The following is a 13,118-nucleotide window of genomic DNA, read 5'->3' on the forward strand; positions in this document are numbered from 1 at the left end:
TGCAACTTTTCACGAGACTGTCTTCCTGGTTTACTGTCAGACTTATATCATAGCTCACAAACAAGTCCAAAATGAAATAGGACGCTGTATATTACGACTGTATTTCTCATTTGTTTTGAGGCACAGGACAGGTATTGATTCCTTAGAGTCCTCATCACACAATGCAGCTGCTCGTAATTTGGATTAGGTTTAGATTTAGAGACAGGGCCAATGCATTAAGCATTACAGTCATAGGAGAAAGACCATTATATGCTTATAACCACGCTCCCTCTGTTGTAGCGTATATTCACTGTTCCTCCTCTATGCCATAATAATAATGTATCAGATTTATATAACACATTTTTGGACACTTTACAGTGCATTATTCATTCACCACTTGGTGGTGATAAGCTACTATTGTAGCTACAGCTGCCCTGGGACAGAGAGACAGAAGTGAGGCTGCCAGTCTGCACCTTCAGCCTCTCCAACTACTGTCAGTCACACACACACCACCGCTCATACAACATAAGGTGACGTGCCTTGCTTAAGGCCACAGTGCCAGTTTTTGCATCTAGCGCCGCTGTGTGGCACCTGATATTGTCAGCAGTCTCCCATCCAAGTACTAACCAGGCCTGACCTTTCTTAGATTCTGAGGGGGATAGAGACACAGGCTGTATGGCCAGATCTCAGTTTATGTTCGACAGCTTTATGACATGCTCTCACTACAACAAGGGACAGTGTGTGTCTGCAGGAGCCAATCAGCTATAGACTGAAGTCCTTTTGATTTCACTTTCACCAAGAAATTATAATTGTAGCAATGTGCAATAAAACATTACATTTTAAATATTTGCAATGTGAGGTGCGTGCATAACCAATGAGATGGCTAGTGCTACGTAGCTTCAATAGCCGAGCTCACAAAAACATGAGTTCATACCTCTATTAAAGCTTTGGACCGTGCCACTGTCCACACTGCAGTGTGATCAAAATTATAATGAAAAAGTAAAAAGTACACATTCAAATATTGACCGAACACTAAAGGGTTAGTTAGGCTTTGTTCAAAATCTTATTACACTTTCAAATAGTTCAAACAGTGTAGTAGACTGGAGATTCTTGACCTTTTTCACTTCAGGGCCCAACTTTTTCCTGTATAACGCAACCTGGGGCCCAGTCTCATATTAAATACATTATATTTTTCTGATGGTGTGACCCTTAAGAGTGTACTTGTGGCCCTACTTTGGGCCCCCGGCCCTATTTCGTGCCATAGTATTAGTAGTAAATGTATTCTCTTTATTTATAGTCCTGATATGATAAAACTGGGCTATATGGGACAGCAGCTCACACTTGAATGTCCAAACAGTGTGGTGATCCCTGTCCAGTGTGTGATTCTTTAGTGACGAGTCCATTAACTGTTATATAACTTTTATTTTTTATCTACTGGGAATTAAAAACATAACCATAGTTGCACTGCAAAGTATTAGTTGATTTACCTCAAAAATACCCTAAAATGCAGGAATTAAGAAAAATAGATGTTTGTTCAGAATTTCCCCCTTAAAGTAAATTGTAGACACATTCTTGATTATTATTATTATTCACACTTTTCAAGCAAAAAATCTAAGTGCAGTAATGTGCCATTGCAATAACAGCTACATATTTGTTAGCCCAGAGGATGATTCATTACATGCCACAGGTGGTTGATTTAACTCAAAATGCCTGCCTCTCACCTGGTGTTGTTATGGTGTTATGTGTTTCAGAGTGCGACTCGTCCTGTCTGCAGTGCACCGGGCTCTCTGTTGACTCCTGCGTCTCCTGCCCCTCTCTCAGCTCTCTGCTCAAGGGCCGCTGTGTACCCCAGTGTCCAGAGGGGGGCTACAGCGAGGAGGGGGTTTGCCAAGGTATGCAAGTGCAGCCAACATAGAAACACAGCCAGGAATTAATTACACGTGAACAGGAACAAAGTGAATGAAACACAGAAAAAGTAGCTCTTTGCAAACACAAGAACAGCCAGCTGTTATAGCCATATGTGTGAATGGAAACAGCCGTGTAGCCGCTTGTCTCCATGGAAATGTTATTGAATTCTGTAATGTTCCACAATATACCAATATCATTATCTTTATTCCTGAAAGAATGCCTTTGAAAACATGAAAGAGAAAAAATGTTCTGAATTGGATTTCAGTTTCAAAATACTGGTCCAGCTGATATCCTGGTGTCATAATGTTTGAACTTTTACTTATACAAAGCTCTTCTCTAGTTACTTGAGGGATAAATAAAAACTACACACCGCATTTGAATCCATTTTGTCTTATGTTACTTTTAATTAAAGTAAATAAATGCTAATTTGAGTCTCTACCCTGGTGTTGGTTGATCTCCGAGGTCGGGAGATACTAAAAGCCATAGTTTTGGAATCAGTATCAGAACTGAAAAAGCTGGATTGGTGCATCCCTAGCTTAGTAGTTTTTCCAAAGATCTGATCTGTAACCTGGCCTGCTTATTTCCATGGAAACAGGTGAGTTTAATGCAATTATGTGGAACATTCTAAGCAAAGTAATAACCTCTTCATTGAGACAAGCAGGTAGTGAGCCCTTCAACAGAAAAGTGTACTGTGTATTTACTGAGGTTCATTAGGTTTACAGTCAAATTAAAAGAGACAGTGTCTGTGTAATTCCTGTCATCCAAGAAGGTTTCATTACAAAAGAAAATTGAATTCTGTCAACTGGACCAAAGTTTTTAAGAGTGAATATGTTTTGCTCATCCAAGAGGCTTCTTTAGTTCTTAAAGGGGTTTAGTTCAAACAGATATAAGGAAATGACCCTGTCACACTTAACATCAGTGTCCAGTTCAATTTTCTTAGAGATAAAAGAGACAATATCAATCCTAGGAGCCCAGTTCAGTATAATAAATAATAGAATCATTACAAACAGAATCCGTCCCTGACCCCAGTGCTTGTGTGTTGCAGACTGCCACCCTTCATGCCGTTCCTGCACAGGCCCATCCCAGGCCGACTGCACGTCCTGTCCCCCCGGAGCCTCTCTGCTCAGCGGCTTCTGTAGGACCAGCTGTGGAGAGGGACAGTACTTCAACCCCACCACCGGGGGCTGTACCAGTGAGTCACACACTGTCTGACCAGACTTTTTTTTTTTTTTTTCCTTCTTAGAAATATACCATATTAAATGATATAACTGTATTTATCAGATAATTTGAATGGTGGCGTAGGTTTTAAGCCTCGTCTGTATTAGACAGACAGTTTCATTTCATTATGTTGTAAATGATATGCACATTCTATGGGGAGTTGAACCAGCAGTTTGCCCACGATGAGAACCATCGAGCTATTATACATTATACATGTAGGGTAACTTCATTTAGCCTAGATTATTATTTTTCTTCAGTAGGGTCATAGGGCAGGTCCATAGGGCTTTGTGTATACAGTAGGACACTCCCCATGAGAAGGTGACTGTTGAATGGGGGATAAACATTTCCATAGTGAATGAAAGTGGCGTGATGTAGCACAAACAAAACAATACATTGCTCTGGCGCAGACTGACAGAAGCAAGGCTGCCAATCTGCGCCACCAGTGCCTACAACCACCACCTATCACTCACACAACACATTCATACTAGGCAAGGTGGGTGAAGTGTCTTGTCACAACAGTGTATGCTCTACACTGTGGCTCCTGGTTCTCTCTGTGGTCTCCCATCCAAGGACTAACCAGGCCTAGCCCTTCTTAGGTCAGAGTTTTGGCATTGATAGGGAAGTATGGCCACAACAAGTTCTCAAACCTAACATTTAAGAGAAGAATGAGATTCTACTGACAAACTGTTTGTATTTAAGCTCATTTAGAAAGAGAAAAGAGAAGAAGAGCAGGATAGAAAGAGAAGAGATGGGAGACAGAAACAGGCAACTTGCAGCAAGGAGAGAGAGGGAAAGAGGACAGTGAGAGACAGACAACGTAACAGGTAAAGAGGAAGGGAAAGAGACAAAGAGGACAGTGAGAGCGGGATGGAGAGACAGAAAGAGGTGAATAAGAGACATAAAAAGAGAAGGAGGGAAAGAAAGAGGAAAGATGGCATGAGAAAGAAAGAGATAAGGGGGAGGTTGAGAGACACAGGAAGAGGAGAGGGAGACGGAAAGGGGTAAGAGGGAGAAAGACAGATATATATACACACACACACACACCCCACACACACACACATATATATAATAGGCACTTAGAGATGCAAACTGTAGCAGAGTTTACTGTGGGGTCACGGCTGGACTAAGGCCGACAGTGAGTTTGAAGAGACTGTGTCTAATTCTACTGACAGTTGTTTAGATGTAAGCTCATTTAGAAAGAGAAGGGGTGTGGGGTGGAAAGAGGAGAAAAGGAGAGAGAGAGAAACAGAAAGATGAGGGAGAGAGAAAGAGGCAATGTGTAGCAAGGAGAGAGAGTGAGAAAGAATGGAAAGGGATAAGAGGGTGAGACAGAAGGAGAGAGCAGGGAGAGAAGGGGACACAGACAAGGAAAGAAGTAAAGAGAGGGTGAGAGGGACAAAGAGGTGAGAGAACGTGGAAAGTGAGAAAGAGAGAGACAGAAATAAGTAAGAGGCAGAGAGAAAGAAAGAAAGAGGTAAGTAAGGGAGAGAGACACAGAAAGAGGAGAGGGAGACGGAAAGAGTTAAGAGGGAGAAATACAGCGGTAGAAAGAGGTAAGGGAAACAGAAAGAGGGATGAGGGAGAAAGCGACAGAAAAAAGGTGAGAGGGAGAGAGACAGAAAGAGACAAGAGGAAGAGAGAGAGACAGAAAAAGGAGAGGGAGACAGAAAGAGAAAGAGAGACAGAAAGAGCAGACAGAGTAGACAGAGAAAGATGGAAATACCTACGAGGGAGAAAGAGAGATAGAGAGAGGCAGCTGTTCCGGTCCCAATTCACTGAAGTCTTCATGAATTTATGACGTTACGTAACAAAGCGTTCTGACGGGGCAGAATTTAATCAGGGCGCCGTGGTTCAGATATCGCTGAGGAGAGTAAATCTAACACAGGAATTGGATCATTTTCAGAGAGAGACAAAGTACAAAACATATATAGAATACTTTTACTCTTTTTGTGTAACTTAAAGCATAGGTTCAAGCAGTTATCCGGTCTCCTCTTCCCATTAAGGAGGTTGTGGGTTAGACTCCTGATCTTCTAATGTAATGACAAATCAATAACTATATCTCTTCACATCGGATTACATTTCTAAGTTCTATTAGTTTAATATTTCATTCGTCACATCCTCTTACTTCTGACGCCCCTAATGGCCAGTGTACTGCAGCCTTATGCCCATGCTATAAATAATTCATTCTAAACCCGTCTTCTCTTATATTCTAGAACTATATATGGAGGGCTATTTTTTATCTATGTACGGAAATGACCCCAGTAAGTATTTAATATTAACTTAAAGATATCTCAGGAATGGACTAGCCTCGAGCAGCCTCCTTGGGCATTATCCAGGCATGGGTATAATACAGGGAATTTGAAAACATAAAGTATTAAAGGTGTTGGGGGTTATTGTCTTTGCGGCGTTTGGCCTCGTTTTGGGGCATTGGTTGTTGCTAAGTTACTAGAAGATAAATCAGATGCTTACAGATTTGGAAAAGTGCAATTTACGTACAATAGAAGGGAGATGAGTGAAATGCTTTATGTGGCTCAAACTGTGTATACTTCTATTGGTAAAAGTTCTATGTCAAGTTTTAGCCCGGGTTTATACTTTGTAGTATTTTTAGGACCCGTCTTATCCTGGTTTAGTCCCTAGATCATTTTGTGTCCTCGTGTTTTTTTTATGTTACAGAGGTATGTGGAGCTCAAAAACCCAGGTACCAAATATGTGTTTTTTTAAAGGAACCCTATGTAGCTGATGGCGATATAAATATACACGTGTATATGAAACGTGATTAGTTGTGCAATATTAATCACAATCGAATCGGAATTGTAATTTGATTGGACGTAATAAGCAAAATGCAAAGGCTGCAATTTCTGAAGTACTGTAATTTCCTTCACAAACTTTCCTCTTGTTCTGCATAAAAACTGCAAACTTTTGTAGTTTAGATCTTTACACAAATGTTCTGAAATTTCATTCTTGTATTAGTTTGATTTTTTTTTTTGTGCTATTTCGCCCACCCCTACCTGGTTCCTCTAAGGTTGCTCTTAGCTAAAATGCTAACAGCTAACCATCATGCCGCCTGAAAATTACACTTTGTAGATCATCCAATGAAATATCTATGTTACAGATTTATAAATTAAAAAGTCCTCAATAGAAGCCATGTTTCTAGGAAGTCGTGCAGATTCAAGGCGAGCCATACGTCTCTTGTCTCTCCAGTGTGTAGGAGTAGGATCAGAGCTGGAGATTGGGTTCAAGTATTGTGTGTTTTTAGATTTAGCGCCCGAGGCTAACGCTGGCACCGCTTCCCTCTGAACCTCCAAACAAGCCGGCGTGTGTGGGAAACATCCAGCTCTGAACAATAGGGCCTCCTGATCAGATAGTGATGGAAATACAAGTACTCTTCCACTATCAGAGCAAGCAGGAGGGACTAGTTCTATGTGCTGTAGGGTTTTTCAATGTAACGATTCACGATGGAGAAGGGGAGATAGGGCCATTCTGCAATTTTGCTTTTGTTGTCGTTCTCGTACAGTCATGAAGAAGTGAAACCGGTGCTAAAATGTTGATATGCAAATTTGCACAAAAGGCTTGAATACAAGAGGTGTGCATGCGCGTCGAAATTTTACCCAGTCAAAGGCGCCACTAGCTTTTCTACATGAAGTTACCTGCGACAGTGTTTATTGTCCTCTGTCCCAATGATGTGTCTTGTATTGAGCATGATTCATGCAGGTTAGAGTAATCTATATTACAGTCTATTCTCCTGTATTCAAGATGTCATTGCTCCGATCTAACGCCATATAAAATAACATAATGATTCTATTGTAATGTCTGGAGGATCAAAGGTTCAGACTCAGGGTAAAATGTTGAACAGAGTTTTAGATTTACAAACATGGAAAATGTGAATGTAGCTTGTCGGCGCAGATGGTAGAGAGCGTTGAAAAACATTCATTTCATTTAACAGATTTGTGTTTTGTTTTGACATTCAGTAGAATCTGGTGTAATTTTAACACTAACTTATGGGAAAAAGGTCAAATTTTACGTGTCATATCAGGAATTTAGATGAGAATGCTTCATACAGACAGTACTAGCCTAAGGCATCTTCAATTAGGCTTATGCTAGCGATGTAGTTTCAAATATTTAACTATTCTATAACACACTGAAGCATTGAAGAAAAAACAGGAAATAGTTAGTCAAATAATGTATATTATTTACTTTTATAGATTTTAAATGACGCACAGTATTGTTATCTGGCTCATATCTGCAGTGTTGATGTGGGCGAATGTCTGAGATTATGGATTTAAAAGCACCTCCATCTTAAAACCCAAACAACATGGAGTTCCTACCTCATAGTCCAATCCTTTTGTTTACTTTTCTGGTACAGGTGTGAATGTTTTTAGCTGATAAAAGCCTCCAGTTGTACAGAGCAAGGCAAGTCAGCTATTATGGTGCATATGTAAAAATAGTGTCAAGGCAAGCAGGGACTTGAATAGCATTTTTCTGAGAGTAAAAGGGCGTTATTTTGTGAAATAAAGTGAAATTATTTTATGCATCTAATCTTTTCTGTACCATTGATACAAGAAAAATGTAGTCAGTCATTCATTCAAAAATATTCTTTAACTGGGCAGAGTTCAGAAAATGTTGCAGTAGTGAGAAACTGCCTATTCAGATCTATTTATTCATCTGTTTTTCCATAGTAGTAGTGGTAGTAGAACTGACACTAAATCTAACACTAAACTTTTTTGCTACTAAACTGTGTATATGGTGTTTTTTTTACTCTTCGTGGTGATTTTTTGGCAATTTTAGAGCAAACTAGCTAAATTTGCAACTTTGTGCTCAAAAACAGTCAAAGTGTGCTGACTCCAGTGGTCATTGCAGTTTCAAGTACTACGCGGCATCACACAGAACTGCCCCAATTAAAACCAGGTGTGTCTGATTACAAACACCTGGCTGCAGGGGTGGAGTTTTAACTTTGGATACCTGTTATCAATCAATCACTTATCCCAACCGAGACCCCGCCCCCTCCTCCCCCTTCACTCTCCCCTTTACTCGTCCAAAAATGCGGCTGTGGGCGGAGCTTAGTTATTTAGCCCCACTTAAAAGACGCAGCAGTACTATGTCTTATAATGTATATATATATATATCGATCTCTTACGCTGATCTCTGGTTTTATTTCCCAGAATGCATTGCAGACTGTCAGCGCTGTACAGCAGACCTCCGGGCAGCAGGGGGCAGTGTATGTCTCTGGTGTAAGGCGCCCAGGACCTGGTTGTTGGGAGACCACTGTGTTTCTGAGTGTCCTGTTGGATACTTTGGACGACATGGGGCCTGTATCGGTGAGTACATATTGTCATTTTGCACCATTTACACAAACATTAATCCTGCGTATTTATATTTAGTTTTCAGACTTCAAAACACTTCATGATGTTATGTAGGAGTTGTGTATGAAGTGCTCCTCCTGTGTTTTTAAAGCTGCTATTAGTTGATATTGTTACTTTGTTAAATGCACTGTATCCAGTCTAACTTCATTTATAAAGCACAAACAACACAGTCAAAGTGAGTTCACCAGTGTGCTCCTGAGGGTCACCAAGTAATAAGGTTGAAAGAAGATCCAAAATACAAAACCAAACACAAGGGCATAAACTGGATCAAAAATGGTAAAAAATATCTATGACGCAAATGAACACACAACCAAGCTGGGACCATGAAACTGGGTTAGATTCACAAAAGGTTTTTTTTTTTGTGGAGTTTGCACGTTCTGCCTGTGTCTCTATGGGGCCAGGTCTCCACTGCAGCTGAGATTCTGAATTTCAGTAGTTTTTAAATGAAGGTTATTACTCTTCCTATTCCTTTGTGTGCTGACAGAATCCAGTAGCACAGTGGCAACACAACAAACTTTTTGTTCTTTGTTATCTCGTAGTATTTGGATGAGATTTAATTATACCCAAATTCTTCTTTGGTACTGTTCCTTTTGTAGAAAAAAATAGAACTACTGAATAAGACTATAATTTGGTGTCCAACTCTTTTGAGATACCACATGGAAGAACTGTTTAGTTCCAAACCAAAAATAAATCTCTAATCTTAAAACAGAATAATATTAGAACATGGTCCTTATTTTACCTTTACTTTGAAATGACATACCCCAATTAGTGGTGTCATGATACTAAGTTTTAAAATGCTAAGGAATAGAATCTTTCAGATCTACTTTCTTTTATATTCCCATGTGATCTTATGTCTGTGTAGGTTCCATAGTGGTCCATGGGCGTATACTTCTGCATCATTTCTATCCTGTGAATGTGACTTTTTTAGTATCGATACCAGCTCAAATGACTGTCTACTAGTTTTGATACTAGTTTTTGTATCGATGAATATATATATGAATATATATATATATATATATATATATATATATATATATATATATATATATATATATATATATATATATATATATATATATATATGGTAGGAGGGTAGGAGATTGGGGAGCGCTCTAAGGCCTAAACATGGCTGCCCTTTCAAGTAAATGGACAGAGATCAATGGCGCCTGTCTCTAGATCAGTACGTCCGGTGGCTGACCAATTAGATGCTGGGGATCAAAAAACTGTTTTCAAGAAAACTAAAGGATTTTGAGCTGAGAAAAGTGTTTGATCTGAAAATAGGTAAGAAATTCCACAAAAACAGTAGATGCCCTGTCAGCTGCACATGAGCAGTTTGTGATTCCGCTCTATGGGAAAAATGCTTTTTGGGCAGGAGGGCTTTTTTCACTGTAGTACCAATGAGCAGTGATGGATGAAGTACTCAATTTGTTACTTAAGTAAAAGTATAGATACAGAGGTTACTCAAGTAAAAGTAAATACAATACATGAAAAAATCTACTTAAGTAAAAGTATTTAAGTACCTGTTTAAAAATGTACTTTAAGAGTGAAAAGAAAAAAGTATTAATTAATTAGTTTCTTTAAGTGTCAAATGTGGTGATAGTGATTAAAACAGTTGCAATATGACTCAATTTCTTATTTTTTCTTGAAAGAATGAATGAATTTTGTGTATTGTTTGCTCCAAGCCAAAGCTTGAACTTGAAACCTTCTGTCAGGTTGTTACCAGGAACATGATAAAAATAACCCCTCAAATCATATGAAAGTACTTTTTACTTTATGTCCAGTTCAAAAATGCAGTAGAGTAGAAAGTACAGACACCTGCTCTCAAATATAGTGAAGTAAAAGTAAAGTGTATCCACTGTAAAGTAGAATTTGTAGGCATCTGTACTTCACTTAAGTACAGTACTTTACTACTTGTACTTTGTTACCTTCCACCACTACTAATGATTGGCCACAGTCCACCTTGAGACAGCTCTCAGCTCGCAGTACCCTGTCCAGTTTAATAGATCCATGGGAGCGCTGCAGAGAGCGCTCTCATGGGCGGAGCCTTAGACAAGAGGTGTGGTCATACCTAACCGAAAGGAAGGTTTGAATAGTGCCTGCGAGAGATCACTAGATTACTCAAACATGCATGGACCACTTCAGACATTAATTTGATAAGGAAACAACATAACAGAAAAAAACTCCAATAAGTTGATCGTAATACACGACTTTAACTGTCACATAACCTCGGATGTACCAGACCTACTCACACCCAATGGGAAGACTAGACCTCAAGTAAAAGTACTGCCAAGTACAAGTAAACTTAGAAATATTTTACAGATAGTACGAAAAGCACGAAAGTACGCTGAATAACACCATTACTTATCACTAATAATACCTAATTTCTATGCATGAATGATCCTCTTCAGTAAGTGAGGCTACAGAGATTGATACTTGTAGAGAAGTGTACTGCAGCTGTGAAGCAACTTCTCAAGTGTGTGTACAAATCTGGAGTTTGATTAAAATAATCTTTTAAATGTAATATATGCATATTCATAATCCTGCTAATGACTTTAAGCACTTAATTATTTAATTACCAAGCATCAGGTGCCTAGAATAAGAATTATATTAGAAAATACAGGAGCTCAAGTTGATTAAGTTACAAGAGTTGTAAATGTAATTGTTTTATGCCATTTGAAAAAATAAAATAAATAAATGAACAAATAAATAAATAATAATAATTATAATAATAATAATAATAATAATAATAATTATTATTATTATTATTATTATTATTATTATTATTATTATTATTATTATTGTTATTATTATTATTATTAATAATAATAATAATAATAATAATAATCATAATAATAATAATAATACATAACTTAAAAAACAAAACCAACTAAACAGCAACAAACAAACAGAAAACACTTTACCACTGGATGACATCTTGCAGTAAGATCAGACTGCACAATTACCCAAACATGTATGGATGAAACTAAACCTTTTGCAAACATCAACATTTGGCATATTTTCTGTCTTATTCCCAGAATGCCACTCGTCCTGTGAATCCTGCAGTGGTCCAGGGCCCCTCTCTTGTACTTCCTGTCCTGCCCCCTTCGTCCTTTTACAGTCGGGTCAATGTGCTCCTTCTTGTCTGCAAGGATTCTACCAGGACACACAGCGGACTTGTCTGGGTCAGTACATCAGCGTTAGTTTTTAAAAAAATCCTTTAGCACACCTTTGCTTTAGTGTTAAATAGAACACTTTAAAATGGCCTTGGTCTACGGTTCAAATAGAGGTTATGTGCTGACATCATTTTATTCCAAAAATGCCTCAGTGCCACTCAGACTGAGGCACTGAGGCAGGATTATGGGTAGCATAACAGACAAAATGTGTTCCTTTGCTTTTTTTTTGTCCATGAAGCATTTTTTTTTTTTTTTTTTAGCTCAAATAAGCGGTTCAGTTTTGTGCAGCTAAAACCTGAAACAATCTTCCTGAAGATGTGAGACAGGCCTCTACTTTGACAATGTTTAAATCCAGGCTCAAAACGGTTCTGTTTAGCTGTGCATACGACTGAAAGGGTTTTATTCGGCACTCTTCTCTTTAAATGTTAATGTCATGATCATTATTTATGTTTGTATTTGTTTTATTGTAATTTTAATGTCTTTTTTATTCTGTAAACCACTTTGAATTATTTTATGTATGAATTGTGCTATACAAATAAACTTCCCTTGCCTCACGTTAGCTTTATACTGCAAAATGGAAACTGAAAGTAGTTTTGCCGCTGTGCAGAACTTAGCTAGCTTGTCAGTTAATGATAGAGGGAGATAACAAACACTTCAACTCGCACCACAGCAATTAATCTCCTCAACACTGGGACATCTTTAAGGAGAGAAAGATTCGGTTCAACTGTGCTATTAAACTGTAGCAGCTCTAATTTTTCCATTGATTGTAAAACTTCGTAATGGTGTGATGTCATCTTCATAACCTCTAGTTGGCAGTAGGAGTCTCAGTTGTAGACTCAGTTTAAATAAAACATAATTAAAGAAAGTAGTTGCTGTTCTCTCTGTGCATGTATTATTAATGTTTTAATGACTCTAGTCCCTCCAGTCAACTAACACAACCGCTGAATTTAATTGTGACTGACAGAAAATGTAAACAATATCTTCTCCTCTCTGTATTAACCTTTTGAACTTTTACCCCTGGTGTGGTGCAGAGTGTGACCCTCAGTGCCTCACGTGCACAGCCCCAGGAGCGTGCACGGCGTGTCGGGACCTAAACAAAGTACTGCAGTTCGGAGAGTGTCAGTACGAGAGCTGTGCACACCAGTACTACCTCAATACTACCACCAGGACATGTCAAGGTAAATACAGCTAATAATAATAATATTGCTAATACTACTGCTACTTGTACTGCTATTACAATTACTTCTACTTAGCGTTGCCACAATACTAAATACCAATTCCAATACCATGATGATAAAAAAACAAACAAACAAACAAAGCTCTTTCTTTAGACAGTAGAATTTCAACATTAAATGGTAGTACTTTCTTTTATATTCTCATTAGGCCTTATATCTGTGTAACTGCTCAGTCGTCAAGATCATTCTAAAGCTATTCAGGAAAGGTGAATTTCTGTCCTATGAATCTGACTTTTTTAGAATGG

General features: G+C 38.5%; 1 protein-coding gene across 1 annotated transcript in view; it reads left to right on the plus strand.

Annotated features, from left to right (window-relative positions):
* The window catches only part of fras1 (Fraser extracellular matrix complex subunit 1), a 263,378-nt gene that overhangs the window by 125,829 nt on the left and 124,431 nt on the right, over window positions 1-13,118 (plus strand). The window contains exons 19-23 of the mRNA XM_055224440.1: window positions 1,731-1,871; window positions 2,933-3,079; window positions 8,265-8,420; window positions 11,501-11,647; window positions 12,670-12,816. Coding sequence (XP_055080415.1) covers window positions 1,731-1,871; window positions 2,933-3,079; window positions 8,265-8,420; window positions 11,501-11,647; window positions 12,670-12,816 — 738 coding nt within the window. The remainder of the gene's footprint in view (window positions 1-1,730; window positions 1,872-2,932; window positions 3,080-8,264; window positions 8,421-11,500; window positions 11,648-12,669; window positions 12,817-13,118) is intronic.

The sequence above is a fragment of the Periophthalmus magnuspinnatus genome, chromosome 9 (genome assembly GCF_009829125.3).
Source record: "Periophthalmus magnuspinnatus isolate fPerMag1 chromosome 9, fPerMag1.2.pri, whole genome shotgun sequence".
Taxonomy (NCBI): Eukaryota; Metazoa; Chordata; class Actinopteri; order Gobiiformes; family Gobiidae; genus Periophthalmus; species Periophthalmus magnuspinnatus.